Below are 25,321 nucleotides of genomic sequence, written 5' to 3' on the forward strand. Positions count from 1 at the left end.
AGGATACACTTACAGAAGATCCTTCCCCCAATGGAGGAGAAAGGCATCTGTTGCTAGTCTGCCATGTGATCTGAACCAGGAACAAAACTGAGAGACTTTGTTGTTGTAATGAGTGGCAAAACGATTCACAGAAGGGGATGCCCCACTCTCAGAAGATCTTGTGGGTTATACTCATTTTGAGAGACCACTTGTGAGGTTGCATTAATCTGCTCAGTCTATTCGCCAGGCTGTTCTCCTTGTCAGCCAGATATGTGGTCAGCAGAACTATCCTGTGAAAGATGGCCCACTGCCACATCTCCATCACTTCCTAACACAACGGGTAGGATCCCGTACCCTCTTGCTTGTTCACATAGAGGCATATTTTCAAAGCACTTTGGGAGGCTAAGTTCCATAGATTTCTATGGAACTTTGGGAGGCTAAGTGCTTTGAAAATGAGCCTCATAGTACACCACAACCTGGTTGTCGGTTTGAATGAGAACAATTTGGTTCAGCAGTCAATCTCTGAAAGTCTTTAGAGCATTCCAAATGGTTCTTAGTTCCAGGAGGTTGATGTGAAAAGCTGCCAGTGTTCAGGCCTAAGTGGGCCTAAATAGCCATAAAAAAATAAAGAAAACTTGAAGAGCTGAAAAAAACCCCCTAAGAAAATAATTAGGGAGGTAAAACAAGGGAAATACTGAGAAAACAACTCAAAATAACTGAAACCCGCCAAAGAAGGCACTTGAAAGTCAAAGTAATACACATTGAAGGGAGACCTCAAAATGCGCCCTCTCAGCTCTGCAGGTACCTGCATTCGTACATCAGGCGGGAAGGCACCTGCTCATGCCCAATGGGATGCTGCCAGAACTTCCTTAAAGCAATGCGCGCTAGACAGCATCCACACCGGCTTCTGTCAGATGACATCACACACATGTGAGAATACACTGAAACTGCTTATCCTCAGAGAATTGCGAAAGAACTTTATTTTAATGTATTCTATAAAGGAGGGCAGATGCCTATGTTTCTATATAGGATAGGCTCCTACCTGGTGCCCTGTTATAGAACTGCCCCGATAAAGCTCATATGGTTATCATGGTTAATAATGAAATGACAGAAATTAAAATAAAGAGCGCATGCAGAAATTATTCAAGAAGTAGTATTGTGGAGCAGTAAGATTAAGAATAGGATTCTTTAAAAGGTCTACTACACACATATATATCAAAAGTCTAGAACTGCACATGACTGACAAACTCAAAAACTGAAGCTCGAATAGCCATTTACCGTATTAATAGCAACAGAAAAGAGATCACGTAGGTGTTAGGAGAATTTTAGCAAGGTATGAAGTGATCATAAAGACTTCACGGAAGGGTTGAAGCTCCTCTGTAATTGATTTTGCAAAAGAAGGTAGATTTCTGTCCTAAGCCTAAAGTAGGCTTCGCCCTGAAAACTTACAGGAATGGACCGGCTCAGGTAGCGGGATGAAGGTGCAGTAAGCCCATTGGAAGTGGGCTGTCGGTAACCTCTGTAATCATCGGCCATACTGCTCAGGGATGGACCGTGGCTGGCGAGGCTGCTCACATTACCGCCGCTCCTGTTCTGCCGGTTGTTGTTCAGCTCTCGGTAACTTCTGGCAGCCAGCGATGTGCTGCCATTCAAATGGCCGGAGAAAGGATTCTGAGAATAATTCATCCTACAGGGTGATGATGCCACTTTACTTTCTGTGTCATCTGAAGCAGTGTTTAGGTTCCCCAGAGAACTTGCTAGCCTGGAGTTTATAGAAAAGCTGAATGGGGAACATTTGGTTGGGGTGGGGAGGGAGAGGGAACAGGAACACACACAATGTATATACATGTGAACATCTCATGCAGACATCCAGCTTAGCAACATAAGAAAAAAAAAAAAACAGACAACCAATGTAATGTACAAGCAAGCACAGATTCATTAGGTTCAATCACAAAACAATAAAAAAAAAATTACAACTAACCCCCACCCCCCCCATAATGGTAGTAATGTAATAAAACATGATACTGTGAATAATGCATGTTGGGGCAGGTGGAAGAGCATACAGCAAGAAGGCTCTTTCCATACCACATATCAAAGTAGAATGGCTTCTTGGTTAAAACTGTGCACATTTATTATGTGTGTCATTAACATTGTTGGCTCTTCAATAAATACAAGCCAAAAACATCTCTCAGTAGCAGGACAAAGACTATATGAATCTTTTCCAGTAAAGCTGCACAGTAACCAAAGCCAAAGCAGCTGTGAAGAAAAGCATCTACCTGCAACTCAAAACGGCCAATATTCTACCACTCAGCTGATTACCCTTACTGAAAAAGAACACAGATGAAACCTTTGTGGAGGAGCACAGCTGACTTCAGTTATAATCCTATACTCAAGTCAAGACTGTACACATCAGGGGACTGAGCTCCTACTGCACTTCCTCGACATGTATTTGCAGTCATGCGGTTCTTCTTCTGCTACGGGGGTGGCGTTTAAAGATTAGCGGAGCACACGGCAAGGAAGCGTACCCTTTTAACTTCATGCTCCCTGTGGATGTGGGGCTTCGGCTTATCCTCTTTGCGCTGGCTGAAGCAGAAATCGAAACTTTGGATGACTTCAAAGGAGACATCGACCCCTGTGTAGCACTTGAAGTATTTATTCTTTAAAAATAAAAAAAGAAAAGCACATGACATTTAAAAGTGAATCATTCCTCAGTAAACAGATTACAAACAAGTTACAAACTGTAGGTCATACACAATAGAAATACTAGAAAGTCAGGAATGCATAACCTTTATAATGTGCCAATTTATAAGACTGTCCCAACTACCAAGAACTGATCACAACTTTCACCTAATAATTCCCACTGAAAAATAAAAAACAATCCAATATCAGTTTCAAGATAATGATGCCATCTAATCTTTACTGAATTCTTGCTGATACAATAATTAGAAAGTAGACAAACAGTTTTTTTTTAAAACCCCTTCATCAACTGCTGTGAACAGTAGATTTGATTTGGCAGCAAGGAAAAATCTTTCATCACAGCAAATCTTCACAGAAGAAAGTTGAAAACCCCTGCAACATAGGGCACGCAAGAAGAAAAAAAATATCACATTTCACTGGGGGGAGGGGGGGGAAGGAATACATGTTGTATATTTATGCTTCAAATTTTCAAGGCCTTGAAGAGTGATGTAAGGAATCCACCAACCTTCTAGGGTTAATTTTGGTTGGGTAAAAACAGAATAGCTGTTGTTTAGTTTTTAGTTTTCAAGGTAAATATAATTTAAAAATGTCACATTCAATCACTTTAGTGGCTCAGAAAAATTTGCAGCATTAGCTCATATCACTGCAATACACGTGACTTCCCATCTTTAACTTCATGGCAATAGCACTATAGTACTTCTCTGTGCACACCCTTTCGTCTGCTGCACTCCAGCACCTGCACAGAGACTAGAGCTGAGCGCACTGATAAACCAGCACACTCTATCCTGAGACATCAGTAAAAAATACAAAATCAGGCTTTAAGAGACAGATATATAAGCAGGGTGTCTGTCAGTAGCCATTCTTCAAATGAGCAACTGTCAACAGCATTAGCAAATTATGGCAATAGATCAAATGGAAGTGATGTGCACTGGAAAAACTACCTAGGACAAAAGGACATTTCTCTATAACATCTGAATGAATAGGTTTACTAAAACTCTTAGTGGGGAGGTCATCAAGCTACATTAGGGCACCACAGTGCATTATGTGCCCCTAAACATGACTTAAAGGGCACTAACACAGTGCTAAATAAGTCACCCTTAGATAATTAGTAATGAAATGCAAAACATGCAAATGCATGTAAAGCAGCTTGTTACTATACAAATAGCATACTATGGATTGCAGTGTGCACCTGGTGTATACCGCAAGCCACTGTGTAGCTGGTAAAATAACCCCAACTAAAAGCTGAGCTTATTTTACTGCCTGGGACATTGCAGAGGGGTCGGCAACAGCTAGAAAACAATGGCATAGGGCCCCCACCCCAACCCAAATGCCCCTCTAGGGCCATCCTCCCAATAAGACCTCCCCCCCCCACCCAAAGTAACCCCTCAACCCCTCCTGAAAGTTCCCTAGGCCTACCTTAATTGAATCACTGGTGGTTAGTGGTATGGGGAGGAGCAATACATACTCGCTCCTGCTGTTGCTGCATCAGTGACCCCTAGCAGTAATCTTGCAGTAGCACCACTAGGGGTCTTGTTTCTTTATAAGGGCTTGAAATATCACTCCTCTACTTGGATTTCAGCAAAGCCTTTGATACGGTCCCCAACAGAAGACTCGTGAATAAGCTGAAAGGGCTGACCTTAGGACTGAAAGTGGTGAACTGGACAGGAAACTGGTTGACCAACAGGTGGCAGAGGGTGGGGGTAAATGGAATCCACTCGGAGGAAAGGAAGGTGAGCAGTGGAGTTCCTCAGGGGTTGGTGCTGGGGCCAATTCTGTTTAATATATTTGTGAGAGATATTGCTGAAGGGTTGAAAGGAAAGGTTTGCCTTTTGCGGGAGACATGAAGATAGCTAATAGAGTGGAAACCCTGAAGGGAGTAGAAACAATGAGAAGGGATCTCCAAAAGTTAGAAGAATGGTCAAGGGTCTGGCAGTTAAAATTTAATCACTACTGTAACTCAGAATTATCCATAAACAAAAACTCATCACAACTCTTCTCACAACGTGATAATGTGTATATTAATGTGCTCAGTCTGTACCCATTCCAAACATTATATCCCCAAAAGGAATATGTGGAAGTCACAGATGGAACCATGATGGTGTTGGGGTGTTGGTGTCAGAGGATATGAAGGTGAAGAAACAATATGACAAGGCAATGGCCGTGGCTAGAAGGATGCTAGGCTGCATAGAGAGGGGCATAACCAGCAGAAGAAAGGAGGTGTTGCTGCCCCTCTACAAGTTGTTGGTGAGGCCCCACTTGGAGTACTGTGTTCAGTTTTGGTGGCCGTATCTGGCTAAAGATGTAAAAAGACTGGAAGCAGTGCACAGAAAAGCTACAAAAATGATATGGGATTTGCGTTGCAAACCGTACGAGGAGAGACTTGCCAACCTGAACATGTATACCTTGGAGAAAAGGAGAAACAGGAGTGACATGATACAGACGTTTAAATATTTGAAAGGTATTAATCAGCAAAATGAACCTTTTCAGGAGATGGGAAGATGGCAGAACCAGAGGACATGAATTGAGGTTGAAGGGGGGCAGACTCAGGAGTAATGTCAGGAAGTATTTTTTCATGGAAAGGGTAGTAGATACGTGGATGCCCTCCCGCAGGAGGTGGTGGAGATGAATACGGTAATGGACTTCAAAAACACGCGTGGGATAAATACAAAGGAATCCTGTTTAGAAGGAATGGATCTACAGAATTAGCGGAGATTGGGTGACAACGCCAGTAACTGGAGAGTAAAACCAGTGCTGGGTGGACTTCTATGGTCTGCGCCCTGATCACGACTGAATAGATATGGATTGGCTGGAGTGTAAATTTTAAGGGGCTTCAACATTAGCTTCATAACATTTAGTACAGGAACAGTGCTGGGCAGATTTTTTCAGTCTATGCCCTGAGAAAGGCAGGGACAAATCAAACTCGGGTATACATATAAAGTATCACAAACCATGTAAAATGAATTTATCTTGTTGGGCAGACTGGATGGACCGTTCAGGTCTTTATCTGCCGTCATTTACTATGTTACCATGAGATTACCATTAGGGTAGATCAATCTAAACCTTAAAAAGAGCTTTAATGGATATCTGCATCAAGTTCATAATACAAATAACAAAAAATGATATCCTTGCAAAGTACTGATGTCATCAAAAAATTAATATTAACAGGAGGAAAAAACCTCAAATTGTAAGGGAACACTCTATCGTTGATAACATCAACATTAAGGAGGTCCCTTCACTTATCATGGGTAAAAAACCTCCTTTATTAAGGTGCTTTGTACTGCAACAGTTAAGATGGCAGACTGGAGGAGGGGATAAGAAACTTCTTTTGCTGAGACAAGAACAACGTTGGATTTTTCGTTTACACACATTATGTCCATTTGGTATGAACACCAAGATCGAATGGAATAAATTTTTTTGAATTAGCGTGTAATCATAAAATGACGTCATTTGACGAACATTGAGATAGGAGGGGTTTATCAAGTCGGCGTCTGACGTCGGCATATATAAATCGGAGCCATTTTTGATGGACTAATAAGTGTGAGCTGGCTGTGAAGAAAGCACTATGTAAGTTAAACCGAGGTTTGAGTTTGAATCTGTGAAGTCTAGTTAGAGAAATAATGTGAACTGATGTAATTTTGATGCACTTTATTTACAGATTTTTCCAGTCAGACACCACAGACCCTGAGGAAGGATTCGAAACTGTGGCCAAAGTCGGGCCGTGGTGGGTCTTGAGCTGACTGCAGATTTAATAAGATAAGTGCATCATTCCATACTATATTTATAGAAATAGACGAAGGGTTGTCTCAAGTAGAGCATGAGCCAATATAAAAATGAAAATTTCTTTGAGACAATAAAGGAGGTTTTTTTACCCATGATAAGTGAAGGGACCTCCTTAATGTTGATGTTATCAATGATAGAGTGTTCCCTTACAATTTGAGGTTTTTTCCTCCTGTTAATATTAATTTTTTGATGACATCAGTACTTTGCAAGAATATCATTTTTTGTTATTTGTATTACCATTAGGGTGCCAGCGAGTGCAGAAGTGAATAGGCATCGTTCATTCCCACAGCACTAATCACCAGTCTCATACCAAGGGCGGGGAGGTGGGTGCAGTCGACCCTGGATGCAGAAACAAAGGGAATGAGCTGAGTAGTCACGGAGCCACAGTCAATTTTCTGTTCCAGGGCAAAGCTGACAGCCACAGAGTGGAACAAGTTACCAGAGCATCTCAGGACACAGAAGAATTCAAGATTGTTGAAGAAACTATTAAAGCAGCACTTACTGACACGTTAAACAGTGACCTAGGAAGCTCATGGACTTATGTGATGTGCTGATTTGGCATTTTTGTTATGTTTGATGAGTGGTAGTTGAAGATGTCTTCTTTGTAATATTTTATTATGTACGTTTGCTATATATACCACTCTGGACAAGAGTGTTATATAAATGATAATAAATGAAATGGAAATGAAATGTAGCTAGCAACTCTACAACTGCTTGATGCACTCCCCCTTACTGTTTGGAGGGAGGGGGTGATGCACCTGGAAGAGGGGGGTGCTCTGCCCCAGGTGGCATAGGCCACTGCTATCCACCAGCAATTCAATTAAGGTAGGCCCGGGGGGGGGGGGGGAGTGGTTGCCTTGGGGGGGGGGAGGTGTAGCCTGGCAGGGGGCACTTCTTCCTAAGCCCCACCACTGGAGGAGGGGCTAGTTGAGTTGCAGGGAAACATCTTTTTTCAGAGGGAGGAAGTTCTATGCCACTTATGTTTTTGGCTGATGCTAACCCCCTCTGCGATGTGGCCCAGAAGTACTGGACCAAGGCTTGATGGCCCCTTCTAGGCCACTGTCCTAGGCAGTGTTAGTTCCTTACTAAAGGAGTCAGCAACTTGTGGTACTGAGATACCACAGGTGGGTGACTCCCATGGTTCACCTTTTACTGCACCTTAATAATTGCCCCACCCCACTGTCAAAAGTGTACAAATCCCCATCAACGTTTCTGGTGATACACACACCTGTCTAGTTGCCACAGTTCAGATTTATTATTTTTAAGGAACTGAATTGTATTATTGTCTTTCCAAACCCATGCTCAAGGTAAGCTAGAATTCAGGTATAGCAGGTATAGATCTCGAGCTTATAATCTAAGTTGATCCATGAGGCAATAGAGGGTAAAGTGACCCAAGGCCGGAAGAAGGGTTAGAAGTGGTACCTGAACTCTAACCCCTTTGGATTTCAGCTACTGCTGTAACCAGTAGGTCACTCCTCCACTCATATACAACACAGTACATAAAACACTTCTGGAATGCAAGTATGTAATGACATGTACCTGAATGGCTGGGAAGTTGATCTTGTGTGCATTTTCATATCCTCTAACCTAAAGGAACCAAAGCAACTTAAGTTGTTTCCGACAGCATTTAAATACAGAATCTTTTTTGCATCTAAATAAAAACAAGGTCGTCACTGAAGATGTAGCCCTCCAAGGACTGTCAAAGTCACCAGGCATGATATCATCTAAGGGGTAGGAAAATCCAAAATGGAGAAAATAAAGGGTAAATATTAAAAATATCAAACAGGATACACCCTGAAAGTCCTGAACTGTAGATCATGAAATCCGCTGCCCATGCTAACCTTTGTTTCTAGCTGAGTTTTTTTTTTTAAATATATCTTTATTGTAGTAGCAAGAAAGAACAATATGAATAACAGATACACAGTTGGTTCTTCACTGCATCTAGCTAATACAGACTACTACCTAATATCCATGAACAATCCCAAGAATCCCCCCCATGCCCCTCAAACCTATTATAGTACCCTAATATATTATATTACTACAGAAAATCCTAGAGTACTGAGGCCCACACATTTCCCAATCCACCCATTTCTTTCCTCATTGTCTGTATAGGTGCCGTCGCCTGTCAAAAGAAGCCACCTGACAGCGGCGCAAAGCCATCAATCGATACATGGCATACCAGTGGTCCAGCTTCAACACTACCTTATTGATGCTAAGGACCTGGGGCATCTTCCAAGTACTCGCCACCACCACCACTCTCACAGCTGTCATGCCCACTCTTTATAACAAAGCTGCACTCTCTGAGATTTGGGGCACTGGTGCATTCAGTGGTGCCAACTCAATATTAAGATCCAAGCTCTCCCACAGGATCTGTGAAAACATTTCGAATACTTGTTGCCAAAGATTTTTCACTAGGGGGCAATCCCACCACATATAGTTATAGGTGTCCTGTAGCCCACACCCACCCCAGCACTGATCCGTGGAGCAAAGCCCCATAGCTCTGAGCTGGTGTGTAATACCATCTCAACAGCACCTTATAGCCATTTTCCACCATCACCGTGGAGGTACCCAGCTTGGCCATATGCTCCTATGTCACCTCCCACTCATCTACTCCCAGGTGCCTTCCCAAGTCAGTCTCCCATTGTCCCATATGATGTCCCACTCCTTTACAGTTCAGACACTGATAGATTTGAGAGAGTGCTCCTTTTTGTACTACTGGTCCCAACAGTCTTTCAAAAAGGCCCTTACTTCGCTGTAAATCTTCTACCACTCGAGGCCCAGCAAGATAGTGCTTAACTTTGAGACAGAATAGATCCCTGGACTGTAACTGATAGCGCGCTTGTAACTCCCCAAGAGGCTGCACTGTTCCCCTTTCCCCATCAAAAAACTGCCCCATACACACTAAACCTTCTTTCCCATCTTTAAACAGAGCCTGACCCCTCCCCCGGGCAAATTCAATATTATAAAGGAGTGGTGTGTACCAGGAATAAACCCGACCCTCCAGAAGTTTCCCCCTTACTGACCACCAAATTTTCATCTTAAGTTCCTGAAAAGCCCTCCCCTTCCCTCCTGCTGTCTGCTTCCTGGAGGAAGTCAAGGCAGATACAATAGGGGGATGTTATCTCACCCCTCCTTCTCCATCTCCACCCATTGCTTAACTTTCCTCGTCTGCCGTCAATATTGATCGAAACTGTGTTGTATAATAATAGCAGCGGATATTGGGTACTGCCAGTCCTCCCACTTTTTTCCCCAACCAGAAGATATGTTTGGCCACTTGGGATCACTTACTCGTCCAAATAAATTGAGAAAAAAGGCGTTGCAACCCATTTAATTCTCTAGAAGGAACCATGGCTGGTAGTGTCATAAACAAATAGAGGAGGCGAGGTAACACCATCAGCTTCAACACAATTCTCCCCAACCATGATACCGTCAGCTTATGCCAACCATCTAGATCCCGCCAAATTTGACCAATTAGAGGCTTATAATTCAAGTCATAGAATTAGAGGCTTATAATTCAAGTCATAGAGGCTCTCCCCATTTCGGTCTAACACTACATCTAAATATCTTAGAGAGGTACTCGTCCAACAAAAGGGGAATTGGGACCTCAAAATTCTGACCACATCTGGTGGTATGCTCACTTTTAAAATCTCTGACTTCCCCATATTTACCCAAAAACATGAGACCTGATCATAAGCCTCCAATTCGCCCATCACTCTCCACAAAGATGTCTCCAGCTTCGTCAGTGTCAGCAAAACATCATCTGCAAAAAGATGTATTTTATGTTGCGACCCATGTACCCGCATTCCCAAGATCATGGCATTATCCTGAATTCTATGAGCTAGGAGTTCAATAACCAGCCCAAAAAGCAATGGGGATAAGGGACACCCTTGGCGCGTGCCCCTCTCAAGACCAAACATCGCAGAGTAACCCCCATTCACCTTAACATCAGGCCACGGGATTAGCATATACCATATGAATCCAGTTCAAAAACCGGGAACCAAGCCCCAAGACCCACAACACCTGAAACAAGAAGATCCATGATACTCCGTCAAAGGGCCTTCTCTGCGTCTAAAGACAGCAGAAGAAGGTCCTGACCCGTCCCCCCAAACCCTATGTATCACATTAAGCACCCTCTGTATATTATCCTCCGTCTGGCGGCCACTCACAAACCCAGCCTGATCCGAATGTATAACCCTCGGGGAAATACGCGCTAACTGATCCGCTAGTACCCTGGTGAATAGTTTAGTGTCAACCCCCAATAATGAGATGGGGCGATAGCAGCTACACTGTGTGGGGCTAGCTGAGACTTTTAAATTCCAGTTTTGCGAACTCTGATATCTCTTAAAATCAGTCTTGTTTTCCCATTGTTATCCATTGCCGCTTAGTTAGTTCTGCCTTCTCTCTCTTATGGTGCTTTGGTTGTGTATTTTACCCTTGTACTAAAAATCTGACAGCATTACAGGCAAAAAAAAATCAAAACCCACACTACCAAGTCAAGAATTTTTTCATAGTAATAGTGCAGCAGAGATTTTATGCAAATTGTAGCAAATAGTGCAGTTAAGGAAGGTGGACCGATCATACTGCTTAGATTCGCATTCCTTTCATCTTATATTTTAAGCACTGAAGCTTGCTACTTTATTTATTTTACAGATTTATTATTCACCCCGGGATCACATTTCAAGGTGCGGCGTCGATTCCCAGAGCACTCTCAGGTTATTACAATAGCAGGAATGATACAACGCTGGTCATTTCCAAATTCCCTCTTTATCGATGGACACTGCCTGCCCCTTTAAACAAACTCCCCACCCTATCATACACAGTGGTAACAACTACAATGAGCGCATCAATGCCTTGGCTTCCATTCTAATTGTCTTAATTACCACCTGTCCTTTGCTGTTCCCCAAGAGAGCACAAGGAGTTTGGAGTGTATCTTCTGCCTCATTCTAGAAGAGCACACTTCTGAAGGAAAAAATTTCTAAGAGCAAAGCATAAGCCATGTTTCATATCGCCTACAAGAGTTGCATCACTTAGGTTCCGAAAGAGCTGTGCATAATAAGCTCTTTACTCAGAAAATGGTATTATAATTATTTATGAAAACAATATCTGAGAGAAGTTAAACAAAGGGGGAAATTACAAAGATAAAAGGGTACACATTTGCTATTCAAATTGTCCTCCTTTCAGGTTCTGTTACCAGGCAATGGGGAAAGCTTGTAGGATGCATCTATGGCTAAAAATGCTAGATTTAAACTGGTAGTTCAGTTAACTATTTCCACAAGGAGGGCTCTCTCAACTGGCTGCACAAACCATCTTACGCTTTAAGCAACAAATAGGAGTAATGTAAGAATATAATACAACTTCCATGTTGATTCTTCAGAATGGGGAGGATTTAAACAATGTTATGTAAATGAAAGGTATGGGGCTTGCAAATGAACTTGTGGATTGCGGTCTCTTATTTCAGAGGCTCACGGTCTTTAACAGTCCTATAAATCTATTCTATGTGACTTATACTATCTCAAACACTTGGGGGGAGGGGGCACAGCACAATCAAATCCTTGTGCTCCAAGGCTAATGAATCGGCCTTGGAAGTCTCAAATCCAAAGCAAGACCTGGTAGACTGCCTGATAGATGAGACATATCAAAATTTTAGCCTGTGCTTCCTCCCCAAGCTCATTTTTTAAATTAAGACACACTGTATTTCTGTCACATTCCATGTGGAGGGACCAACTACTAGGTTGTGGGGGTTACCTCAGAGCTCCAGTGGTAGCAGAGCGTGGCTGTCGCTGGCTTTTTAAGGCGCGCAGTTTGTCCCCCTGAGTCATGCCAGTCCTGGAGTCCACATCTGCTTCCTCTTCATAGTCATTCTACAAAGGAATAGATAAGAAAGATTTAGCAAAAGAGTCAGAAAGATGCAATCTATATCACACAAATACTGGGGGGGGGGGGGGGGGGGGGCTTTTACAAAAGTGTGTAAGGGCATACGTGCATCCAGCGTGTGCCAAATCGGCATTACCACCTAGCTACTGTGTGCCCCTGGCGGTAATTTTGAATTTGGCACACGCTGAAAACATGTGTTAGAAAATATTTTCTATTTTCTATCGTGTGGCACTTACCCAGCGGTAAATGGCAGTGGGTGCACATTGCATGACTACCGCCCAGGTAGTATTTTCTATTGTGTGGCACTTACCCAGCGATAAATGGCAGTGGGTGCACATTGCATGACTACCGCCCAGGTAGTGAGTGAGACCTTACTGCTGGAAAGTACTATGACTAACCCACAAAGACGATTAGTGGGAAAAGTGGGATCCGAACCTTAGCTTTTCTGGTTCTCAGCCCACTGCAATAATGCACTCTTTTAATGGGAACTTGTTTTCTTCTTTTGTACTAAGGCTTATACTGCAGAACAGAAGCTTCATAGCATCAACAGTTATCTAGAATCCATAAAACCTAAGCCAACTAATCAAGAACACAGCAACGGTAAACTTGTAGAGCTGTGCTGAATATTCAGCCCCCTCGTGCCCTGAATGCATTATTCGTATTGCTTATTCTCAGACTGTGATGTCTACATTTGTTGTTGCATTATTCATCAGATTTTGACAATGTTTTGTGAAAATACATAAAAAAACAATAAGATTTATTTTATTTATAAAACCCCTCTGTAGACAGAAGCCTAAAGCCTTGCCCTTGATGAAGCAACCTCCTTTTCTGACTTTCTCAATACCTCTGTATTTTGGGCTCCTATAAGGAGCAAGCAAAGGCATGGCTAAAATTAAGTGACAGATCTATAGTTTTGGCCTCTCCTCACAACAGATGCTAGACACAGCTGCACAATAAACTTCCAGCATAGTCTATCCAGTGGCTATAGGCATGATTAAGAAATGAAACCACAGGAAGTTTTTTTTTTTTGGGGGGGGGGGGGGGGATGGGGAGAGGAGGTGACAGTATGAGTTGTTATATTTAAATCAGGCAGTATCCCCCTGATGCTATTAGTTCAGAAATACTGCAGCTTTCTACATTCTAGAAATGAATGGTGACATGCCGTGAATTCTTAATGGGACATACCACAGAGTATTAAGGTGAAAGGAAATACCCTGCTGTAATAAAAGGTGCAACTGGAAAACACAGACCATTCAGATGATGGAATCATACTTGCTCTCTACGAGCCCATTAGGATCAAGTCCAGACTATCCGTGAACACTACAGTAACATCTCTTTGTTGTTCCTCGCATGCAATAAGCTTGATAGCTTTCTGTTTTAAATTTCAAAACAACCATGTACATAGGGTACACCAAATTCAAAGACTTGTAAGAGAAAAAAAAGTTCTACCCCAATCTGAATTCAGAGATAGTATGTATATAGGATGTTAAGGCTACTAAATACAGTAATAAGCTGCTTTAGCCAATGCCCCCCCCCCCCTTAACTTCAAGTGTTTCTTGCTACAAAGCATTGACCATCCCCACTCCACAGTTTGTACCTCCTGATTAGTGAGTGCCAGCTGAGAAGCAGATGTTGACTACGGTGTCATCTTTCATCCTAAAATTTAGTTTATAGGCCACTTACAATAGCCAGAAAATTACTGAGCTGTAGAAATGTCTGAACTCAGATTACGTTAATGAAGGTCAACTCATTTTCAAATCAAAAACCATTTTCCAAACATACTGGGCAGGGAAATGCAATAGAGGATAGCACTGTACCTTGGTATCTGTGTTGAATGCCTCGGATTTTTTGTTTTGTTTTTTGCTGCTGTTTCCCAGTACTCACTTTCCAGCCAGTGTGCTGCAGTGTATCTTGGAAAAACTCCCTATGCTAGGGCAGCAGCCTGAGTATGTATCTCTTCCCCCTGTTGGATAGTGTACCCAGGGGCTGATTTTCAGAACCTAATGTCGGCACTAGAGGCCATTAGTGCTCCAGCAGAACTGGCATTAGGTCATGTAGAATGTTCAGAGGGCACTAGCATGGGAAATAACACCCGTACCAAAAGATGGCCATAAATCGCACGTAAATGAGCTCATCCCATACCCCGCCCCAATGCCCAAAGAACAGAGCAAAAGTAGATGTGCCCTTAGTGCAGAAAAATGACCGCCAGCTTGGGGATGGTGGTGAAGGTACTGCAAAGGTAATTTTGAAAGAAATTGCTGCACCTAGTGATAAGAATTAAGCAACACTGCAGATATTCTGCACAGAATGCCATTTGGCGTACTTAATAATAAAACTTTATTTATAACCCACTATATCTATAAAAGTCTAACTTTGGGAGTGAACACTTACACTGCCAAAAGCTGGTGTAAGTGCTCACGCCCAGCTGATGACAGTTGGGTGCACAAATCCAAGTATTCTCTAACATTGTGCCTAATTTCTGGGAATGCCCCTGACGTGCCCATGCCCCTCCCATGGCCACTCCCCATTTTGAGTTGTGAACTATCCACCCTGTATTCAGCGCTATTTAACCAGCCAAGAATGGCTCCTGGCCGGTTAAATAGTGCTTAACCAGCTATCCGCAAATATTCAGCAAGGGATAGCCAGCTATCTCTCACTGAATATTCACGGTCAGCGCAGAGTGGCTAACCGGCTACACTATGCAATATAGCTGGCTAGCCACGAATATTCAAACGCTGAACGGCTAAGTTTTGCAGCCAAATTGGGCTGCATAAATAGCATGCTTATGTTTGACCGCTATGAACTTAGCCTGCCAGTGCTGAATATTGACTTCAATGGCTAAGTTTATAGCCGCCAAAAATAAACCAGGTTGACTGAGTGTCTTAAGCATGGCTCACAGTATGCACCTTCTACGGCTATCTCTCAGGACCCCGAAGCAGCTCAGCGAGGGGAGCATGTATACAGCAGGAACAGTGGTGTTTTGGCTCCAGTTCTGCACATCACAGTAGCGCGCTATAAAGATAAGTGCTTTTTCTGGATTGAACTTAAATTGGTCAAGCAACAACATAATTTGTCAAGAAACGTTATTTTGTGCAACATCACAGAAGAAACGCATAGATAAATAATACGGGCATACATTCTTTTTGGAAGGCTCTTTTGGGAAGGTTTTTGCCAATGATGAACAATTAAGTGATCGAATTGATCTCTTCAGCTCTTTAAATCTTTTTTTGAGATTTTGAGCTCTTTGAGGCTTTTCCTTCCCCTTTAACAAAAAAGAGTATTAGTCACTTTTCATAGAGTGTATTTTGTATTTTGTTTTGATTGTATCATCTGGTTTATGCAAACTCAGTTGGTATCTGGCTGAAAACCCCAAGACAAAAAACTCCAACACAATCTAATTTCACTTGTAAGGCAGGAGTTTTGAGTTGCTGAAAAGAATAGATCAATTTTGGATCTTTGAATTTTCTTGCTGTTCTAATTCTGTGTGGAACAGATCAGTGACTCTCACACTCTCATCAAGAAGCTCAGAAGTTTTCTTTCTCCATTTTCCTAAGGTATTGTTAGAGTAATCAAGTGTTTGCACAAGACTCTCCTTATGAGAACCAATAGCACTTTGCCATACAGGGACTCCTGAGGCAGGCCTGAATGGCCGAAACACGACTCGTGTCGAGTCCAGTTTTTTAATAATAAACTCTTGCTGTGAACTTTTTTCTGAGTCCAGTTGAAGTTTGTTTGGCGTCATCCATCTTGTCACCTTCGCTGTGTTCTTTTCCTAATTCTGTGTGACCAGGGAGAAATTGCTGTAACTAATTTTAACTACCAGTAACTATAAAGGTAATATTTTCATATGAAATTGTTTTCCCTAATCGCTATTCTGGAGGATGGACAATAAACAGTCTTAGTAACAGGACATCATCTCAGATGATGACACCACAGTCATACTTTGAAGGATAGTGTTAGCTCACAAGTGCAGTCATCAATGTTTATCAGATCAAATGAACATTCATCATGCTTTTGGCAATAAGAAACAGAAGGCTGAAATGCAAGAAAGCATCGTCTCAGATTCCTCACCTGTCCCTGTCCATCCTTGTCCAGAGCATGCAGTCTGTTCAAGCTCTCATTCAAAGAGATGTCCTCAAAGCTTGAAACAATTCTGGTCATGCTGCCATCCTGGAAAAATCTTGACTTCTGTTTTGATCTCTGAATATCTCCTTGGATCCAGAGGGATGTCTGCTTCCTGTAAATTCAGATTACCATAGCAGCTCATTCTATAAATACATTTTGTGAAGTCTCTGTATTCTTATTCTCCAAAAAGAAATCTAAACAGCAGATAACCATTTTTGGACATCATGTTTGCATATACAACCTGTGCAAGTTTTGTATAGTATGGAGTGGAATCACAGATAAATCCTATATAATAATTCTCACCTCCAACAGGATGTGCCTGGGACCGTGCCTGCCGGAAGTGGTCTGCTAGGCAGGCACGCACTGACCTCAGTGACATCAGTGACAAACAATTTGGCAAAGCAAAACAATCTGAGTGCTGGCCATTAGGACACAGGGTTGATAGGACAGTTTTAAAAGACTGAAGGAACTGAAAGTGTTAAATGGGGGGAGGGGGGGAATTCTGAACCACTGAAAGACATGCAAATTTGGGACAGGAAAACAATCTCAATGCTGGCCATTAGCACACAGGGTACATAGGAGAGTTTTAAAAGACTGAAGGAACCAAAAGTGTTCGGGGGGGGGGGGGGGGGTGGCAAGTTCTGAATGAATGAAATAAATGAAAATTTACGAGAGGAACACAATCTGAATGCCGGGCATTTGGACACAGGGTAGATAGGACACTTTAAAAAAACAATGAAGGACGTGAAAGTATTACATCTTGGGGGAGGGGTGAGGAGGAAAGCGGTGGGGTATCCGGATACTGGGCGTTAGGGCCATGGGGGTACATAGACATTTGAAAGCCTTAAGGAACCCAAAGTGTGGGAAGGAGGAGGAAAAGGAGGGGAGGGAACGGGGAGGGGGCCCTGTCACACACTCTCTTTCTCACACATACACTGTCACACAGACAGTCTCACTCTGTCACACACCCGCACATTCACTCTGGCTCTCTCTCTCTCCAACATACACACTCCCAGGAAAACCTTGCTAGCGCCCATTTCATTCGTTCCAGAAACGGGCCTTTTTTACTAGTTTTATATAAAAGGAGAGTAACAGTTTTTCTTGCTCCTGTGACCATCATGAGCCTTCATTTACAGCTATCTAGCTACAGAAAAAGTAGTGAGAACAGCCAGGAAAACTGAGTGGGTCAGCTGGTCCTCATCTGCTAACATTTACTATGTTATTAAATTAGCAGCACCGCATGAGCTATTAACATTTATATAAGCACAGTTCTTTCCACCTCCAGCAAGGTCTCATGCTACCCCTTATTATTCTTCGTGCTGAAATTTGTTTTGCTAGTGGTTCCCAAACCTGTTCTGGAGGAATCCCATCCAAGTCAGGTTTTCTGGATATCCACACTGAATACTCATGAGAGAAATTTGCATGCAATAGAAGCAATGCATGCAAATCAAGCTCATGAATTTTCATTGTAGATACTCAGAAAACCTGCCTGGCTGGAGTTCTCCAAGGACAGGTTTGGGAACCGCTGTGCTAATCTATAAAATATACACTATGCAAACACTACTGCCCACTAGCAGAATACTGGTCTTTTTCTGAAGGCTGCAACAAGCACAAACCTAGACAAGCACTGGTCAAAACACTACCCTATTTACAACAGGATACAAATGGTGATGCAGACCAAAAAATGGGATTTCTTAATACTATGGTCATAGACTGGTAAATAATAAGGGCTTTCTACTGGTGCTTGCCAGAAGAGGAGGAAAAATCCCCCATGCAACTTATTAGAGCATCAGATATATTATTCCAGGAATTGAAAAATGGTTTTCACTGTAATACATTTTTCTGTGTTCTGTCAGCTGCCCACACAATGCTCTGAGTTTCACAATGGTCAGTTTAACCTTCTCTGAGAAAAGTTGCACACTGTTCCTTTCTGTTATTCCAAGCAGCCACTCTTTCATCAGTTACAAATGTATTTATTTTAGAGACAACTTGAAGCTCAGTAGGTTGCCTCCGCTTTTCCTTCTGATTTTTATTGCTTTCCTTCCCCAGCAGATAGATTTGATTTATAAATTGTGGGCATGACTAAAATCTAGGATACTGTTTTTTGCATAACAATACTTCACTTTACTTCTCTTTTTTTTGTAGTGTTTAAAAGTTATAAATACCTTAGGCTTGGGAAATTATTTGCAACTGCTTTCTAAACCATTTCCAAGTATAGCCAATGTGGATAAGTTGTAATTTTTTCCTTTTAAAGGAGAGGAATAATCTTCCAGAAACAGAAATTTACAAAATCCCAAAGCACATTTACTTTCGGTTTTGGTGCCCAAAGCTTGTGGATGTGTGATTTTAAGCTCAGTATCATTAAACAGCAATTATGAAGACAACCTTAAGATATAAGTTGCACTCAGAAAGAAAAACGAGTGTATGACTGTCTTTTGACTTGTTCTTGCATAGCCAATGCAGAGTCCTGAATCACACCCAAGCTACAAATCTGTGTGATTTTGAGCTCAGTATCGTTAAACAGCAATTATGAAGGCAAATAATGAGACCGTGATTAATAACAGTAAACTTGGTTTTGGATAGATTCAGAGCCAAATAATTTATGTAGCAATTGGAATATATCAGTTTTTGAAATTTATATTTGCTCTCCATATTTGTGCAGTACAGAGGGACATGCATCACTTTCTTTTTATCCGATGTTGTACTATATGCAGAGTGTGGCTTCTTGGGGGTTCAGGAAGATGCTGGACTAGGGAACTAGGCCTATCTGGGAGCCAAGTGTTAACATACTTGTATATATTTCCTGAATACTGTAAATGCTGTTGCATTATTTTGATTTTCTTTTGGCAATTAATTTGTGGCGTGTATTCAGTGAATGTAATGTACACTATCTAGAATGGGTGTGCAAATTTTTATAAGTAAACCAATTTTGTTCTGTGTGTTCTCAGAGTGTGTGTGATTCTCAGAAAGAGCATGAGTGCATGCATGTTTTGGCCCTCCGATTGTTATAAAATATAAAATGTGGCCCCAAATAAGAAAAGGTTGGACAAGCCTGATCTAAAGTCACAATGAAGAACTGGTGGATCATGTGGGAAAACATGAATGCAGTAAAGATCAAGGGCAGTTTTAACTATTTGTTAACCAGTGTTCAATACAATATTTTGTGAAGAGATCAGAAAACAGATATTGAAAAACTAGTTCCTTTATTAAATATGATAAAAGATTTAAATTACAAAATATTTAGAGACTATGACCCCATGATAAAATGAGAAGGGGAAGGAGGAGAGTGGGAAGGAATTTTGGATTTAGCCTTTTTCAGTTGTAGATCAAGATGGACTACATTCAGGTGCTGTAGGTATTTTCCTGTCCCTAGCAGGCTTACAGTCTTAAAGAGAAATTCTATAAGCTGGCACCTAAATATAGGTAGTAACAGCATGAATATATTACAAAATACTAGCACTTATGGCACCAATAATAGAAAATTATGTACATAAGTGCTAGGTGATATTTTGTAACTTGCAACGGCAAGGGGGGGGGGGGGAGCATGCACATGTCTTCAGTGTGTCACCATGCAATGCATGCAACTTACAGAATACTATTAGTTGTGTGTGTTGTATGGTGCAGTTAGGATCACCAACTTATACCAGCCATTGACATGACAAGCTGGCATGCCAACTTTTTGGCATACCAAAAGTGGCTTTGCACCAGTATTCTGTAATGGCTTAGGCACACCCAGAAGCTGTTATAGAACTGATGCTACGCGTGACTCATTGTGACACCTATATCTTGGCGCCAATTTATAAAACTGTCCCTTTTAAGTTTGTACCTGAGGCGATGGAGGAGTTAAGTGATTTGCCCAGGATCACAAGGAGGCACAGTGAGATCAGAACCGTGTTTCCTTGTTTCTGACACTGCTCCTCTAACCATTAGGCTACACCTGCTTTATACCCCCCACAATACATACAAAACCTTTTCTAGACTCCCCCCTCCCCCGTCCAGCAATCATCTTCAAAATGTCGTTAGTGGGGTAAAAAGTGCATATTGTAAAAGTAAATCTGACTGCTTATCAGGGGATGCTCATCTTATGGATGTTAATCTAATCTAAGACTTGATTAGTTGTAAAATCCTTATAAGTCCCCTATGTGACTTACAAAAAAAATAGACCCAAACAATAATGGGGAAAAACAAAAATTGAACAGATAAAATTTAGAGCTGTACTGAATAGCATATTTTACTATTTGGCTGAACATGAATAATGAAAAATATTATTTGGCCGAATATGGGCACTGAGGCTTAACGTAACAAATAATAAAAGAAGCAACATGAAATCAGAGATCAACTGTTTATTTCAGTAGGATTTAGTACAGTAGAGCCCTGGATTACTAGTATTTGAATTTAAATCACTATTCGGTCGAATATGAATAATGTATTCAGTGCTGAATCGAATAGAAATATTTGGTACAGCCCTACAAATTATATAGCTGAAATTAGTCAAATGAAAATGTTTTCAATCATTTACAAAAAAGCATATAGTTTGGAATCACCCTAAGAGAACTAGTATAGCGTTCCAAACGAATAGCCTGAAATGAAAACATAGATTTAAGTATACGCTTATAGCGGATATCTCCAACAGAAGGATATCTCAATAACAATTGATCTTGAAGTCAAGAAGACTAACAGTAAGATTGAGATAATACACCAACTACTAGTTCTTGGGCATTTCCTTGTAAAACAAAACAAAAAAAAAGAGGCTATTTTAAAAACAATATGTGCTTTCAAATATTACTAAACTAGTAAAAAAGCCCCGTTTCTGATGCAAATGAAACGGGGGCTAGCAATGTTTTCTTCTGTGTGCATGTGGGAGTGTGTGTGTCCCTGCCCTCTGGCCTCTCTCCCCTCCCCCCTCTGAGTCCTTCACTGTTACAGAGCCAGCGATTTGATTTCCTGCTCTGCTGTTTTCCTTCACTGACTGTGTTACAGAGAGGGCGGGGCAGACACTCATAGGGAAACCGGATATCTCGCCCCCTTCACACTTCCGGCTGGAGGCTTCATAGAACGTTGGTGTTGCTTTTTATATAGAGAGATATTTGCAAGATTTACAACACTTTCAAACTTACCCCCCTGTTTACTAAGCTGCGCTAGCAGCTACCTCGCGGCAATGCCGACATAGCCCATTCAAGGTGAATGGGCAGGTCGGAATTAACGCAAAGCAGCCACTAGCACGGCTTAGTAAACAGGGGGGGGGGGGGGTTAGTGATTTGAAAAATCAAATGAGCTGCCGAATTTTGAATTGCAATTTTTTCGCATAACATTCAGACCAATATATAAAGAATTACAATAATTCAAATTGAACTACATAAGCGAAATGTTGTTAATGAAAATACGACCTAATCAATTGAAGTTGCCTCATTCAAAAGAAAGCTTTTTCTTCCTCAAAGATGAGCAACTTGAAGTTCAAAAGTAAGAGAAGAGTCCAAGATAATACCTAAAACCCTTGAAATATTCTCTACAGGTAATGATATTCTTGATAAAAGAATTGCTGTCGGAACCTGAATATTAGGATTTCTGAAACACAGGGACCTTAGTTTTGGTAGCATTTACTTTTAACAAATTGTAAGCAGCCCAATTTTGAAGCTTAATGATATAAGATGATATTCTATTAAATGTATCATTAACAGTAGCAAATACTGAAATAAACAAAGATGTCATCTGTATATGAAAAAAGTTGCTCATCTTGTAAAAGCTTGATTGAGCCAAGTGAGCTCATAAAGGGGTCCTTTTACTAAGGTGCGCTGAAAAATGGCCTGCGGTAATGTAGGCGGGATTTGGCCACACGCAGATTCATTTTTCAGCATGACTGCAAAAAAAAAATGCCTTTTTTTATTTTTGCAGAAAACGGATTACGGCAAAATTAAAATTGCCGCGCGTCCATTTTGGGTCTGAGACCTTACCGCCAGCCATCGACTTAGTAGTAAGGTCTTATGCATTAACCGGGCGGTAATGACTTATGCGCGTAGCTGGTGCGCATCAGAAAATAAAAATAATTTTTTGGACGCACATCAAAAATGAAATAACTGCAAGGGTCATATGGTAGCCGGGCGGTAACTCCAAATTGGCATGCGTTGGGCATGCGTAGGCACCTACATGGCTTAGTAAAAGGGCCCCTAAGAGATTAAATAGCATCGGGGAAAGGGGAGAGCCCTGAGGAGCCTCACACTTTGGCTGCCAACTGCGTGAAAACTGTATTGTTTACAGACTGCATTTTACCCACATTGCAAAGAGGATTACCATAAAAAGGTTTCACATTAGAAGAAACTTACCATACATGTCACAAAATCTATACATTAAAATATATAAAAATGACATATCGTCAAATCATTAAGAATCACAAACTTTGTTTAGAAAACAAATAAGAGATTTTCTAAATAGAAAATATGGAGTAATCCGACACAAACAAACAAGTATACTACTCCAAAACATAATACTTTGGAAATCAAAAGAGTGTTCCCTAACAAGTTTACAATTAACCTTCTTCATAGATGGAAAATCTAACATTAATCACTTCCCACTTCTCAAGCAAGGTCTACTATTTGAAAAGATCAATAGTTGACTTACAGTTTCTGAATTCAACCCAAGCTCTATAAGCTCTATAAACCAAACAGGCGAGTTTAAAATAAATTTGACTATCAATCTTTAACCATTGTAGCTCATTTAACAAAGAAGATGCTTCAGAATATCTCCCTGCACCAAAGATCAATTGGGCTGCGATGTTCTGAAGTAATTCAAGCCTCTTTTGCTTCAAAGTAAGGAAACGATACAGAGAATTACAGTAATCCAAATGTGGTGCTAAGACTTCCTGGGCAATGGTTGCAAAATTAATAGAGAAGACTTAGCTGGCCTAGGATGATGCAATACAAAAAAAAACCCCGTTTAACTAATTCATTTATCTGATGTTTAAATGTTAAATTGGAATCTAAAATTATTCCAAGAACCCTTGATTTTTCTTAAAATTTAAGAGTAACACCACTGAAACCTGTTTATGATCATCAAACCACAATAGTGTGGTCTTTTGAGTATTCAGTTTAAGATTATTGGCTTTTGTTTACTCTTGGGAAAGGCAAATTAATATTTAGGTTTTTAACTTGGGGTCCAGTAGGTATAGTTTTTTTGAATATAATCCCTTTGACAGACATGTTCTCCAATTACCCATTATGTATCTGAGATAAATATTTTTATATAGACTGGGAAAGCAATTCCCAAAAGCCATTTAACCAAACATATAGAGGCATATTTTCAAAGCACTTAGCCTTCCAAAGTTCCATAGGTTTCTATGGAACTTTGGGAGGCTAAGTGCTTTGAAAATAAGCCTCATAGTCTATTTAAATTTACCTATCTTTCATGTGGTTAAAAATACTTGTTACTCACATTCACAGTTGCTCTTGGAAGCAAGCATAGGATATAAATTTCTACAGTGCTCATTGTATTGTCAAAAAAATACAACCAATGTCAGAATAGAATCACTAAAGACCTCTCCACCCTGTGAACTTGCAATTTATCACCTCTCTTTGCTGGCACATGGCAAACTTATCCACTATCTTTAATGGGGAAAGTAGCTTTATATAACATTGTGTTGCTCCCTCACTGGCTCTATGTTTGTCAAATGATGCCTCTAGTACTGAGTGTTAAACAAGATAAGCGATTGACTAAATTGCTAAATACATATTTGTGCAATGGAAAGGAAGCCAGACTTTCTATACCTCGAGCTTATTTGCCTAGAGAGCGGGAGAGACTTGGATTGTCAGTTCTTCTAATTTCACTGGCCTGCCGCATGTGACACATCAATGATTGGTTTTGAAATGTGTCTCATTTTTCTTTTACACCAGTGGAGACTTTCTTAACTCATTCATTTCATTTTAGCTATGTGTTGCATGCTTGTAGTAGTCAATTGGGGGATTTTTGGTATATTTGCCCTATTCACCGCCCTCTTTGTATTGTTTGGCAATGGATTAATAACCTACTAAAGTTTCCTCCTCAGGTATCTACTCTGCTGCCAATTTAAGGTAATGGCTAATTTCTCCCTGGTATGTCTGGCTCGCTTCCAAGCTTGGCGCCAAAGACTTGTCATATATTACTCAGTTTGCTACTGATGAAGGAATAATTCGACCCCACTCCTCTTTGTGTACAGAATATGATTTGGTTGTGCGAGACCTGTTTTCTTATCTACAGATACAACATTATGTAGCCTCACTTCCCTCTTACATCAGAATCTCATGAATTTTTAACTGAGACCTATAGTTCGCAGGCTCAGCAACAAATGCCATGGTGGTGTCATCATAAAATTCTGTTAGACCTAATTCCTGCTTATGATTTGGTACCTGTGGCTAAGAGGTGGTTGGCTGAATTTGGGTATCCATGTGTTGGAGGAACATCTTCTGAAAAGTCTCCGGAACAGATGGACAAGAAAGTGAGGAAAACTCGAAGAGGATGTCAAGAAGTCTTTAATGTAAACAGTCTCCAGAACTGCCATACTCTGATGAAGAATGTCCTTCACTGGGAGATAAAATATAAACTGATAATGCATTTGTACATCTCTCCTTCTCAGTATGTAGAAATGTTAAAGGAGATTAGGGACAAAATCAAGGACTGCTTTAATTTTAGTGTCCAATGTTCCCGTAATAAGCCATATAGGAACAGATTAATGGGAACATTGGACACTAAAAGGTTACGGAGCAGCTGGTACTGGAGCCGACGAGAGAAGGAAAATTTATGGGCCTAGTCCTTAGTGGAGCACATGATCTGGTGCGGGAGGTAATGGTGCTGGGGCCACTTGATAACAGTGATAATATGATCAGATTTGATATTAGCT

The 25,321-nt window shown here is 41.1% G+C and overlaps 1 protein-coding gene across 3 annotated transcripts in view; it reads right to left on the reverse strand.

Annotated features, from left to right (window-relative positions):
* Positions 1 to 25,321, reverse strand: part of CDC14A (cell division cycle 14A) — a 282,800-nt gene that overhangs the window by 42,808 nt on the left and 214,671 nt on the right. For 2 of the 3 annotated variants that reach the window (XM_030205744.1, XM_030205743.1), the window contains 5 exons: positions 16,402 to 16,567; positions 12,202 to 12,317; positions 7,996 to 8,043; positions 2,505 to 2,636; positions 1,429 to 1,759 (listed from right to left, as the gene is read on the reverse strand). In XM_030205744.1, coding sequence (XP_030061604.1) covers positions 1,429 to 1,759; positions 2,505 to 2,636; positions 7,996 to 8,043; positions 12,202 to 12,317; positions 16,402 to 16,567 — 793 coding nt within the window. The remainder of the gene's footprint in view (positions 1 to 1,428; positions 1,760 to 2,504; positions 2,637 to 7,995; positions 8,044 to 12,201; positions 12,318 to 16,401; positions 16,568 to 25,321) is intronic. The other variant, XM_030205745.1, reaches the window with a different exon arrangement.

This window comes from Microcaecilia unicolor, chromosome 6 (assembly GCF_901765095.1).
Source record: "Microcaecilia unicolor chromosome 6, aMicUni1.1, whole genome shotgun sequence".
NCBI classification, from domain to species: domain Eukaryota; kingdom Metazoa; phylum Chordata; class Amphibia; order Gymnophiona; family Siphonopidae; genus Microcaecilia; species Microcaecilia unicolor.